The 13,766-nt window shown below is 26.1% G+C and overlaps 1 protein-coding gene across 1 annotated transcript in view; it reads right to left on the bottom strand.

Annotated features, from left to right (window-relative positions):
* The window catches only part of LOC119613394, a 39,248-nt gene extending 38,742 nt beyond the window's left edge, over window positions 1–506 (bottom strand). Inside the window, exon 1 of the mRNA XM_037969426.1 lies at window positions 102–506. Coding sequence (XP_037825354.1) covers window positions 102–137 — 36 coding nt within the window. The 5' untranslated portion in view covers window positions 138–506. The remainder of the gene's footprint in view (window positions 1–101) is intronic.
* Between the last annotated feature and the right edge of the window lie 13,260 nt (window positions 507–13,766).

Raw genomic sequence — 13,766 nt, forward strand, 5'->3', positions numbered from 1 at the left:
GACTTTATTATATATTTTTTTCTTTTTCATTTATTTTCAATTTTTTCGAAATTTTTTTTTTTGTATTTATAACTTTTGCTGGCTTGATTGAGGTCACTTACTTTGGTTGTTAATCTACTCGAGCACCGGTATTCCATTGTATTGTGAGTTATTTTGTTAAAGATATTTTTTAAAAAACAATTAACTTATTAAATTTTTTAATTTACTTTGTGATTTATTATATATTTTAATATAAATTAAAATAATATATTTTTCAAATTATTTTATTAAACTTTTACGTATGTTTCTTTTTTATTAAATTAATTTTTAATTAAAAATCTTTTTAGTTTTCTTTACTTAGTTGATGTTTTTTAAATATATTTTTGGTAATATTTTATATAACTTTTTTTTTCTTAAAATTTTTCTTAACTCCCGTAATGTTTTTATTTTTTGTTGTTAAAAGTTCCACCAATTTTTTTTTATTTTATTAAAAAAATAAACCGTTTTACTCGAGAGTTCACCTTAGACTGGCCATCCAAATATTACTAACCATTCCTTTAGCACTTGGGGCTTAAAGAAAATATAAAAATGAAACAAAAAAACTATATGTATAAAAAAAAATGTTGTTAATACTACAACAAAACTTCTTTGGCTTTTTGTCTTCTTAACACTTCTCTTTATCTCTTTTTGGATTTCTTTTCTTGCACGTTTTCTTTTTTTGTCTTTTCTTTTTCAGCTTTTTGTTTCTCTTTTGTTTGCTTTCTTTCACATTTAGTTTTGTTTGATCTTCACTTGCCACACATAATTTAATTTGTTGTTATTGTTGTGGTGTTTGTCGTTTAAGCCAAGTTTGAAAAAATACACTGAAGAAATTTTTAAGGGAAATTTTATCTCTTAGTTACTTCGTTGAAGCAAGTTTTCTATAGTTGAAGCAAGTTTTCTATAGAAAAGTTGTCTATAGTTGAAGCAACTTTTCTATAGAAAAGTTGTCTATAGTTGAAGCAACTTTTCTATAGAAAAGTTGTCTATAGTTGAATTAAGTTTTCTATAGGAAAGTTGTCTATAGTTGAAGCAACTTTTCTATAGGAAAGTTGTCTATAGTTGAAGCAACTTTTCTATAGAAAAGTTGTCTATAGATAGAGCAGCTTTTCTATGTAAAAGTTGTCTATAGATAGAGCAACTTTTCTATGGACAAGTTGTCTATCGATAAAGCAACTTTTCTACAGAAAAGTTGTCTATAGATAAAGCAACTTTTCTATAGAAAAGTTTTCTATAAATAGAGCAACTTTTCTATAGAAAAGTTGTTTAAAGATAGAGCAACTATTTTATAGAAAAGTTGTCTATAGATAGAGCAACTTTTCTACAGAAAAGTTGTCTATAGATAGAGCAACTTTTCTACAGAAAAGTTGTCTATAGATAGAGCAACTTTTCTACAGAAAAGTTGTCTATAGATCGAGCAACTTTTCTATAGAAAAGTTGTCTAAAAATAGAGCAAGTTTTCTATAAAAAAAGTTGTCTAAAGATAGAGCAACTATTAAGTTGTCTATTGATAGAACAACTTTTCTATAAAAAAATTGTCTATAGAGAAAACAACTTTTGTATAGAAAAGTTGTCTATATATAAAGCAACTTTTGTATAGAAAAGTTGTCTAAATATAGAGCAACTATTCTATAGAAATGTTGTCTATAGAAAGAGCAACTTTTCTATAGAAAAGTTGTCTATAGAGAAAGCAACTTTTGTATAGAAAAGTTGTCTATATATAAAGCAACTTTTCTGTAGAAAAGTTGTCTATATATAAAGCAACTTTTCTATAGAAAAGTTGTCTATAGATAGAGCAACTTTTCTATAGAAAAGTTCTCTATAAATAGAGCAACTTTTCTATAGAAAAGTTGTCTAAAGATAGAGCAACTATTTTATAGAAAAGTTGTCTATAGATAGAGCTTTATATATAGACAACTTTTCTATACAAAAGTTGTCTATAGATAGAGCAGAAAAGTTGCTTTATATATAGACAACTTTTCTACAGAAAAGTTGTTTTATATATAGACAACTTTTCTACAGAAAAGTTGCTTTATATATAGACAACTTTTCTATAGAAAAGTTGCTCTATCTATAGACAACTTTTCTGTAGAAAAGTTGTCTATATATAAAGCAACTTTTCTGCTCTATCTATAGACAACTTTTGTATAGAAAAGTTGTCTATATATAAAGCAACTTTTGTATAGAAAAGTTGTATATATATAAAGCAACTTTTCGGTAGAAAAGTTTTCTATAATTAGAGCAACTTTTCTATAGAAAAGTTTTCTATAATTAGAGCAACTTTTCTATAGAAAAGTTGTCTAAATATAGAGCAACTATTCCAAAGAAAAGTTGTCTATAGATAGAGCAACTTTACTATAGAAAATTTGTCTATGTAGAAAGCAACTTTTGTATAGAAAAGTTGTCTATATATAAAGCAACTTTTCTATAAAAAAGTTGTCCATAGATAGAGAAACTTTTCTATAGAAAATTTGTTTCTATAGATCTTTTCTATAGAAAAGTTATCTATAGATAAGGCAACTTTTTATAGAAAAGTTGTCTATAATTAGAGCAACTTTTCTATAGGCAAGTAGTCTATAGATAGAGCAACTTTTCTATAGAAAAGTTGTCTATAATTACAGCAGTTATTCTATAGAAAATATGCCTGTATTTGAAGCAACTAGAAGTTGAAGCAATTTTAAACTGTTGTCTATAGAAAAATTATGTTCTTTACACACTTTTGTCTCTATCACTTCATCATTTCCCTCGGGCTACGTAACACTACCGATTATAGGTCATTTGTGGGGAAAAAAATTTAAAACGTTAATAACTTTTGTCAACACTTTAGCACGCAAAATACTATACGTATCTGTGATTTTTTTAATTCGTCTTCATTCTTGTGTTTTTAAAGTATATTTTTTTCAGTTATAAGTTAAACTTCATTCATTCTATTTATGTTAATTGTTAAGAACATTTTTTTTTTGTTTATTTTTTAAATTATTATTAAGACGAGAGTAATAATAATAAAACGGCTTGAAACCATTAAGTACTTTAAATAGACAATGTTTTAGTAAAGATTACATCACTTGCACATATGATAATTTTTTTAAAAATGTGCAAAAAAAAAACTATTTTCAGTTTCTAATAGAAGCAATTGTCTTCCGGCTTGAGAAATATTTAAAAGAATTTTACTTTCCCATCGAAGAGTTAACAGTTTTCTAGAGAATTTCTTATTTGTGGAAAAGATACGCACGTAATTTCAAGGTGTATTCCTTTCTATAGAAAATTGTCTTATTTAATTCTTTTCTTGTAGAAAAAGTTGTCTTCTTAGGAGTAATTTCTATAGAAAAATATATATTTTGGACTATTTTTCGACTCTTTTCTATAGAAAAGTGCGTATGTAATGTAATCTAACATTCTATATTAAAAAGGAAAATAGTCTTCTCTAGCTTATTTTCTATAAACAAGTTCTTCTATACCATATAGAAATGTATTTTTTAGATGCATTTCTGTAGAAAGTTATTCTTTAGACTCTTTTCTATAGAAAAGTGTCTTTTTAGTTTATTTCCTATAGAAAAATATACACTATTCTATATAAATGTAACTTCTTAAACAATTTTCTATAGAAATGTTTTTTATCTCTTTTCTATAGAAAGGTTTTTTCTTTAGACTATTTTCTATAGAAAAGTTCTTCTCTAAATTCTTCTCTATATAATAGTGCATTCTTTAGACTATTTTCTTTAGAAATTTTCTTCTTTATACTCTTTTCTATAGGAAAGTGTCTCCTTTACACTCGTTACTATAGAACATTTTATCTTCAGACTCTTTTCTATGGAAGAGTGTCTTCTTATACTATTTTCTATAGACAAGTTTTTCTTCAGACTCCTCTCTGTATATAAGTGTATTCTTTAGACTATTTTTCTATAGAAACGTTCTTTTTACTCTTCTATAAGTTTTGTTTTGATTCTTCAATAGAAATGTGTCTTCTTTAGACTCTTCTTTATATAAAAGTGTCTTTTTTAGGCTCTTCTTTAGAGAAATGTAGTCTATTTTCTAAAAAAAACGTCTTCTTAAGACTCTTTACTATAGAAAAGTGTCTTCTTTAGACTATTTTCTATTAAAAAGTGTCTTCTTTAGACTCTTCGCTATAGAAAAGTGTCTTTTTTAGACTCTTTTCTAGAATAGTATCATCTTTAGAAACTTTTCTATAGAAAAGTGTCTAGTTTAAACTCTTTTCTATAGAAAAGTGTCTAGTTTAGACTCTTTTCCATAGAAAAGTGTCTTCTTTACACTCTACTCCATAGAAAAGGGTCTTTTTAGACTCTTTTCTGCAGAAACGAGTCTTTTTTAGACTTTTTTCTATAGAAAAGTGTCTTCTTTAGACTCTTTTCTATAGAAAAGTGTCTTCTTTAGACTCTATAGAAAAGACTCTATAGAAAAGTGTCGTCTTTAGACCATTTGCTATAGAAAAGTATCTTCTTTAAACTCTTTTATATAGAAAAGTGTCTTCTTTAAACTCTTTTCTATAGATAAATGTCTTATTTAGAGTCTTTTCTATAGAAAAGTGTCTTCTTTACACTCTTTTCTATAGAAAAGTGTCTTCTTTAGACTCTTTTTTATAGAAAAGTGTCTTACTTAGACTCTTTTCTATAGAAAAGTGTCTTTTTTAAACTCTTTTCTATATAAAAGTGTCTTCTATAGACTTTTTTCTATAGAAAAGACTTTTTCATAAAAAAACTATTTTCTATAAAATATGTCTTCTTTAGACTCTTTTCTATAGAAAAGTGTCTTCTTTAGACTCTTTTCTATAGAAATGTGTCTTCTTTAAACTCTTTTCTATAGATAAGTGTCTTCTTTAGGCTCTTTTCTATAGAAAAGTGTCTTCTTTAGACTCTTTTTTAAAGAAAAGTGTCTTACTTAGACTCTTTTCTATAGAAAAGTGCCTTCTTTAGACTCTGCTATAAATAAGTGTCTTATTTAGACTCTTTTCTATAGAAAAGTGTCTTCTTTAGAATCTTTTCTATAGAAAAGTGTCTTCTTTAGACTCTTTTTTATAGAAAAGTGTCTTACTTAGACTCTTTTCTATAGAAAAGTGCCTTCTTTAGACTCTGCTATAGATAAGTGTCTTATTTAGATTCTTTTCTATAGAAAAGTGTCTTTTTTAAACTTTAGACTCTTTTATATAGAAAAGAAGAACTATTTTCTATAAAACGTGTCTTCTTTAGACTCTTTTCTATAGAAAAGTATCCTCTTTAGACTCTTTTTTATAGAAAAGTGTCTTCTTTAGGCTCTTTTCTATAGAAAAGTGTCTTACTTAGACTCTTTTCTATAGGAAAATTTCTTTTTAGACTCTTTTATAGAAAAGTGTGTTTTTTACACTCTTTTCTATAGAAAAGTCTAGAGAAGACACATTTCTATAGAAAATAGTCTAGAGAAGATACTTTTGTCTAGAAAGAGTGTCTTCTTTAGACTCTTGGGTTCAGAAAAGTTATTCTCTTTTAATACAAAATTGCCATCTTTAGAAAATTTTCTTCTTTAGGCTCTTTCCTAGTGTCTTTCTTAGACACTTGTTTATCGAAAAGTTTATTCACTCGATAGCAATAGCGGAACTGCTCAACTTTTAATCAATTTAAACTTATTACTTAAAAAATATTTATGGTTTTTTTTCTGTTGACAATAGTTTAATATTAATTGCATTTAACATGGCAAAAATATAAATTTTAATTGATTTACGTACGTAAGAAATTGAATTTAACACAATAAACGAACGAACGATTGAAAAAAAAAATTGGAACGTTTACAATTTTCAACAAAAAAGTTTCACTTTAAACGTGGTGTGTAGTTTTTTTTTTTTTTTTTTTGTTTTTTTTTTTTGTTTTCTTAACACATATTAAAAAACATTAACTAACAAACAACAGAAATAATGTTCAATACAAAATATCAAAATCACCATCAATAAATACATTAAAATTTGTTTTAAAGACGTGAAATAACAACAACAGAAATTCATATAAAGAAGCGGCAAAAATAACGTTAAAGAAATGTTTTTTTTTGAAAATGAAATGGAAAGCATTGATGTTAACATGATTATGATGATACCAAACAACAAAATCATAATTAACCATTATAAACGATTACATCTAAGAGACATAGAAATCTCTGATCACAAGCTATAAACTCCTAAGTTGACTTAAGAACATTTCGCCATTATCTAGAAATTAATGTTACTACCTATGAACCTAAAAATAGCCATTTTGTTGTTAAGTTTCTATGATTTTCTTATTTTTCAACTTAGGCTGTTGTTGCTTGTAATCACAGATATATAATGGACGTTTAAATATGATTAATTTGTGTCTAAAACCTAAACATTATTAATAATACTACAAAGAGTTTTTAACTATTGTAAGAAGAATGGAAGAACCCAAAATATTAAGGGCTTTCAGATAAATTTTAATAAAATTTCATAAATTCCAAAATTAAATCATACATTTCAAAAAAAAAAAACACATCCAATTAAACCAAATTCACACATATTTTAACTTAAATAAGTAATTTATTTTTTAATTTATTAAAAGAAATGTATTTAATTCAAATGTTATAATAACATTCAATTGAAGATGAAAAGAAAAGTTTTATATTTAATTAATGCATGCAAAAGTAGCATGTCAAATTCCATTATATAATACAGTGGGTTAAAAAAGTAATAAACCCAGCCATAGACTTCAAGCAACAATATTGTACAGAATCTTTACTTAGGAAACCATTTTATAGAAAATAAACTAAAGAAGTTATTTTCCATAGAAAATGTTCTCAAGAAGTCGCTTTCCTATAGAAAATAGTCTCTAAAAGACACTCCTCTACCGAAAATAATCTCTACAAAACAAGTTTCTATAAAAAAAGTAGAAGAAAGAAAAGTCTAAATCAAAAACTGTTCTATAGAACTAAGTCTAAAGAAGATACTTTTCTATAAAAGAGTCTAGGAGACACTTTTCTATAGAAGAGTCTAGAAGACACTTTTCTTTAGAAGCATCTAGAAGTTACTTTTCTACATTTCTATATAAAATACTTCAGAAGACACTTTTCTATAGAAAAAATACCAAAGAGTTCATTGTTCCATTAAAAAACAACCAAAAAGTTAAAATTTTCCTTGGGAAATGCATGCACTTTTCTATAGAAAACAGACTATAAAAGAGACTTTTCTATATACACACTCTCTAGAAGACACTTTTCTATAGAAAATCATCCAAAGAAGATTCTTTTTCTTTAGGAAATAGTCTAAATAAGACATATTTCTTTAGAAGAGTATAAAGAAGATAATTTTCTATAGAAATGCATAAAGAAGACACTTTTCTATAGAATATATTATTATCTGTAGAAAAGTATCTTCTTTAGACTCTAAGAAAGACACTTTTCTATAGAAAATTGTTTAAAAAAGACACCATTTTATGAAAAACAAGCAACTTTTCTTTAAAAGAATCTAAAGATTAGACTTTTCTATAGAAAAGCATAAAGAAGAACTTTTTCCATAGAAAATTGTCTAGAGAATATACTTTTCTATAGTAAAGAGTCTAAAAATTACACTTTTCTATAGAACATATTCTTTTATATAGAAAAGAATATACAACATACTCTTTCTATATAAAAGACATACATAGTTCTATAGAAAATTGTCTACAGAAAACACCTAAGAAGTGTCCAAAGAAGATACTTTTCTATAGAAGAACATTTTTTATAGAAAATTAGATACTTTTCTCTAAAAGAGTCTTAAGAAGCCTAGAAAAAAGTTGTTTAAAGAAAACTCTTTTCTTAAGAAGATTCTAAAGAAGATACGTTTCTTTAGTCTAAAGAAGACATTTTTCTATATAAGAGCCTAAAGAAGACTTTTCTATATAGAAGAATCTAAGTAAGACACATTTCTTTAGAAAAGAATCTAAGTAAAACTCTTTTCTTTGGAAGAGTCTTAAAAAGGCAATTTTCGATAGAAAATTGAAGAAAAATCTTTTCTTAAGAAGATTCTAAAGAAGATACATTTCTTTAGGAGAGTCTAAAGAAGAACCTAAAGGAAAGATTTTTCTATAGAAAAGAATCTAAAGAAGACACTTTTTTATATATGAAGAGTCTAGAAGACACTTTTCTTTAGAAGCATCTAGAAGTTACTTTTCTACATTACTATACAAAATACTTCAGAAGACACTTCTCTATAGAAAAAATACCAAAGAATTCATTTTTCCATTAAAAAACAACCAAAAAGTTAAAATTTTCCTTGGGAAAGCGTGTAAAGAAAGCACTTTTCTATAGAAAACAGACTATAAAAGAGACTTTTCTATATACACACTCTCTAGAAGACACTTTTCTATAGAAAATAATCCAAAGAAGATTCCTTTTCTTTAGGAAATAGTCTAAATAAGACATATTTCTTTAGAATTGTATAAAGAAGATAATTTTCTATAGAAATGCATAAAGAAGACACTTTTCTATAGAATTTAGTGTTTTCTATAGAAAAGAGTCTTCTTAAGACTCTAAGTAAGACACTTTTCTATAGAAAATAGTTTAGAGAAGACACTATTTTATGAAAAACAAGCAACTTTTCTTTAAAAGAATCTAAAGACTAGGCTTTTCTATAGAAAAGCATAAAGAAACATTTTCTTCATAGAAAATAGTCTAGAGAATATACTTTTAGTCTAGTCTAGTCTTATAGTCTAGAGAATATACTTTAGTCTAAAGATTACACTTTTCTATAGAAAATATTCTTTTATATAGAAAAGAATATAAAACATACTCTTTCTATATAAAAGACATACATAGTTCTATAGAAAATTGTCTACAGAAAACACCTAAGAAGTGTCAAAAGAAGATACTTTTCTATAGAAGAACCTTTTTTTATAGAAAAATAAGATACTTTTCTTTAAAAGAGTCTTAAGAAGACAAGAAAAAAATAGTTTAAAGAAAACTCTTTTCTTAAGAAGAGTCTAAAGAAGACACTTTTCTATATAAGAGCCTAATTACATTTCTATAGAAGAGTCTAAAGAAAAGCCTAAAGAAAAGATTTTTCTATAGAAAAGAATCTAAATAAGACACTTTTATATAGATAACAGTCTAAATAAGACTCTAGTATATAGAATAGGATCTATATATGGAAAAGAATCTAAAGAAGATAATTTTCTTTAGGAGAGTTATAGAAGAAAAGTTTCTATAGTATAGGGTCTATAAGAGACCTAAAGAAGTAAATTTTCTAGAGAAAAGAACATAAAAATATACTTTTCCATAGAAAAACGTTTAAATAAAACCCTCTTCTATAGTCTAAAGAAGGCACTCTTCTGTAGAAAAGAACGTAAAGAAACGGGTTTTCTTTAGAAGTATCTAAAGAAAATACTTTTCTATAAGAAAAGAGTCTAAAGAAGACAGTTTTATATAGAAAGAAATATAAAGAAGGCTATTTTCTATACAAAAGATGATATATTTCTATAGTAGAACCTACTACTATAAGAGACAATTTTCTTGGGAAAATTGCAAAGAAGACACTTTTCTATAGAAAGCAGTCTTAAGTAGACGCGTTTCTAGAAACGAGTCTAAAGAAAACACTTTTATATAGATAATAGTCAAAAGGAGAAACTTTTCTATAGAAAATTCTCTAGAGAAGACACTTTGCTATAGTTAATACTCTAAAGAAGTCTTTATTCTATACAAAAATGTCTAAAGAAGACTATTTTCTACAGAATATCCCTACAGAATATAGTAAATACTCTAAAGAAGATATTATTCTATAAAAAGGTATCTAAGGAACATACTTTACTATAGAAAATACTTTGAAGAAGACATTTTTCTATAGTAAATACGTTATACTTTGGTAAATACCTTAAAGAAGTATTTTTCTATAGAAAAGTGTCTAAAGAAGGTTAGTTCCTATAGAGAATCCCTAAAGAAGACACTTTTTTATAGTAAATACTCTAAAGACATTTTTGTATAAAAAAGTCATTAAAAAACACACTCTTCTATAGAAAATTCTCTGAACAAGACACTTTTTTATAGTAAATACTCTAAGAAAGAAATTTTTTATAGAAAATTTTCTAAAGAAGACTCTTTTCTATGGGAAAAGAACCCTAAAGAAGGCACTTTCCTATAATAAAGGTTTTAAAAGGAACACTTTTCTATAAAAAAAATCTAGACTAAACTCTTTGTTATAGAAAATAATCTTAATCTCACTTTTCTATAGTTAAGGTTTTAAAAAGAACACTTTTCTATTAAAAAAAAAAGTCTAGACAAGACTCTTGTTAATAGAAAATAATCTAAAAACAGACACTTTTCTTTAGCAAACATACCAAGGAAGACTTTTCCACAGGAAAACACCAATCAGTTGCCACAACTAATAATGCAACTACATAATTATCTATAAAATATGAAACTGAGAAAGTTATTATTATTATTTTTTTTAATTTCTGTTCATCTTTTTATTAAATACTTACTACATACTAGTTTTTTATTATATCTTATAAATAAACTTCTTTTTTTAGTTGTTGAAAGGAAAATGTCATGATATTATAAAAAAAAAAGATATCTTGGTAATTAAAGTATATTATTTTCTAACAAACTACAAAAAACCGAAAAAAATTGTCTCACCATTTCATAAAATAAACAAACAAACATTATTTAAGGCCATTATTATTAACATTATTACTATTACGAGTATTAACGCCATTGAAAAAAAAAAAAACGCACACACAAATCTCACCAACTTTTTAAACTTTTTCTTTTTTTTTAATAAAATAACAAAAAAATATATATATATATCATAACTAGTCAATGTATTAAAAATATATGATTTATTTATTTGTACTTTAGATGTGCACATCTACATACATATCAAGGGGCGTTAAAAAAAGGTGTTGAAAAACTTATTCAAAATTAGCCCTATTGGGGGAAAGTTTAGTTGTTGGAAATGTTTTTCTTTATAGGAGTGTATATAAAAAAGGGAACAAAGTCTAAAGAAGATACTTTCTATAGAAAAGAGTCTAAAGAAGACATTTTCTATAGAAAAGAGTCTAAAGAAGACACTTTTATATAGAAAAGAGTTTAAAGAAGATACTTCTATAGAAAAGAATCTAAAGAACACGCGAAGACAATTATCTATAGAAAATAGTCTAAAGAAAACGCTTTTCTATTGAAAAGAGTCTAACGAAGACACTTTTCCCTTGAAAAGAGTCAAAAGAAGACACTTATCTATCGAAATATGTATAATGAAAACACTTTTCTACAGAAAGGAGTCTAAAGAAAACACTCTTCTAAAGAACACTCTTCTATAGAAAAGAGTTTAATAAAGACACTTTTCTATCGAAAATAGTCTAATAAAGACAAAGAGTCTAAAGAAGACACTTTCATAGAAATGAGTCTAGAGAAAACATTTTTCTATAGAAAAGCATCTAAAGATGACGCTTTTCTTTAGAAAAGAATCTAAAGAAGACACTTTTCTATAGAAAATACTCTAAAGAAAACGCTTTTCTATTGAAAAGAGTCTAACGAAGACACTTTTCCCTTGAAAAGAGTCTAAAGAAGACACTTATCTATTGAAATATGTGTAATGAAAACACTTATCTACAGAAAAGAGTCTAAAGAAAACACTCTTCTACAGAAAAGAGTCTAAAGAAGACACTTTTCTATAGAAAAGGGTTTAATAAAGACACATTTCTATCGAAAAGAGTCTAAAGAAGACTATTTTCTATAGAAAAGAGTCAAAAGAAGACACCTTTCTGTAGTAAAGAGTTTAAAGAACACTCTTTTCTATAGTAAACAGTCAAAAGAAGACACTTTTCTATAGAAAAGAGTATAAAGTAGACACTTTTCTATAGAAAAGATTTACACATTTTTTTTATAGAAAAGAGTTTAAGAAAACACTTTTTATAGAAAATAGTCTAAGGAAGATTCTTTTCTTTAGAAAAGAGTCTAAGAAGACGCTTTTATATAGAAAAGAGTCTAAAGAAGACACTTCCAAAAAGGAATGTGTATAAAGAAAACATTTTTCTACAGAAAAGAGTCTAAAGAAAACACTCTTCTACAGAAAATAGTCTATAGAAAAGAGTCGAAAAAAGACACTTATCTATAAAAATCTAAAGACACTTTTCTATAGAAGAGTTTAAAGAAGACTCTTTTCTATAGTAAAGAGTCTAAAGAAGACACCTTTCTATAGAAAAGAGTCTAAAGAAGACACTTCTAAGAAGACAGTATTCTATAGAAAAGAGTCTACGAAAACCACTTATAGAAAAGAGTCTAAAGAAGACACTTTTTCATAGAAAATGGTCTAAAGAAGACAGTTTTCTATAGAAAGTAGTATTTTCTATAGAAAAAAAGTCTAAAGAAGAAATTTTTCTATAGAAAAGTGTATAGAGAAGACACTTTTCTATAGAAAGGGTCTAAAGAAGACACTTTTCTATAGAAAAGAGTCTAAAGAAGACACTTGTCTGTAGAAAAGAGTCTAAAGAAGAAAATTTTCTATAGAAAAGAGTCTAAAGAAGACACTTTTCTATAGAAAAGAGTCTAAAGAAGACACTTTTCTATAGAAAAGAGTCTAAAGAAGACACTTATCTATAGAAAAGAGTCTAAAGAAGACACTTTTCTATAGAAAAGAGTCTAAATAAGACACTTATCTATAGAAAAGAGTCTAGAGAAAACATTTTTCTATAGAAAGCATCTAAAGATGGCGCTTTTCTTTAGAAAAGGGTCGAAAGTAGTCTATAGATAAGAGTCTAAAGAAGACACTTTTCTATAGAAAAGAGTCTAAATAAGACACTTATCTATAGAAAAGAGTCTAGAGAAAACATTTTTCTATAGAAAAGCATCTAAAGATGGCGCTTTTCTTTAGAAAAGAGTCGAAAGTAGTCACTTTTCTATAGAAAAGAATCTAAAGAAGACCCTTTTCTATAGAAAAGACTCTATAGAAAATACTCTAAAGAAGACACTTTTCTATAGAAAAGAATCTGAAGAAAGACATTTCTAGGAAGACATTTTTTTTATAGAAAAGGGTGTAAAAAACACATTAAGAAATGATTCTAAAGAAGACTATAGAAAAGAGTCTAAAGAAGACACTTTTCTATAGAAAAGAGTCTAAAGAAGACACTTCTTTAGAAAATACTCTAAAGAAGACACTTTTCTATAGAAAAGAGTACAAAGAAGACATTTTTTTTTTTTATAGAAAAGAGTTTAAAGGAGACATTTTCTATAGAATAGATTGTAAAGAAGACACTTCTAAGAAGACAGTATTCTATAGAAAAGAGTCTACGAAAACACTTATCTATAGAAAAGAATCTAAAGAAGACACTTTTAGAAAAGAGTCTAAAGAAAACACTTTTTCATAGAAAATAGTCTTAAGAAGACAGTTTTCTATAGAAAGGAGTCTTTTCTATAGAAAAGAGTCTAAAGGAAAGACTTTTCCATAGAAAAGAATCTAATAAGACACTTTTCTATAGAAAGAGTATAGAAAGAGTCAAAACAAGACACTCTTAAATAAAGAAAAGAGTGTAAAGAAGACAATTTTCAATATTAGCAAGTATATAAGGAAGTTTCCTCTTCCTTAGACAAAATCATTACAATTTTCTTCCAAATTAAAATCACACAATTTCAGTCCAAAATAATTTTCCTTATTTTCACGTTATTTATTTAATAATCTCAACAAATACAAATATTACCAGTTTTTACTAGTTTTTAGTTCTTTTTTCACTAACGCCACAAAACTGACCCTCCCCTTTAAGGTGTTTCGTTTTTCCAGTGAAGATCATGTT

Source organism: Lucilia sericata, unplaced genomic scaffold (assembly GCF_015586225.1).
Source record: "Lucilia sericata isolate MDLA Ls3-8-SP2 unplaced genomic scaffold, ASM1558622v1 Contig002103F_arrow, whole genome shotgun sequence".
Taxonomy (NCBI): Eukaryota; Metazoa; Arthropoda; class Insecta; order Diptera; family Calliphoridae; genus Lucilia; species Lucilia sericata.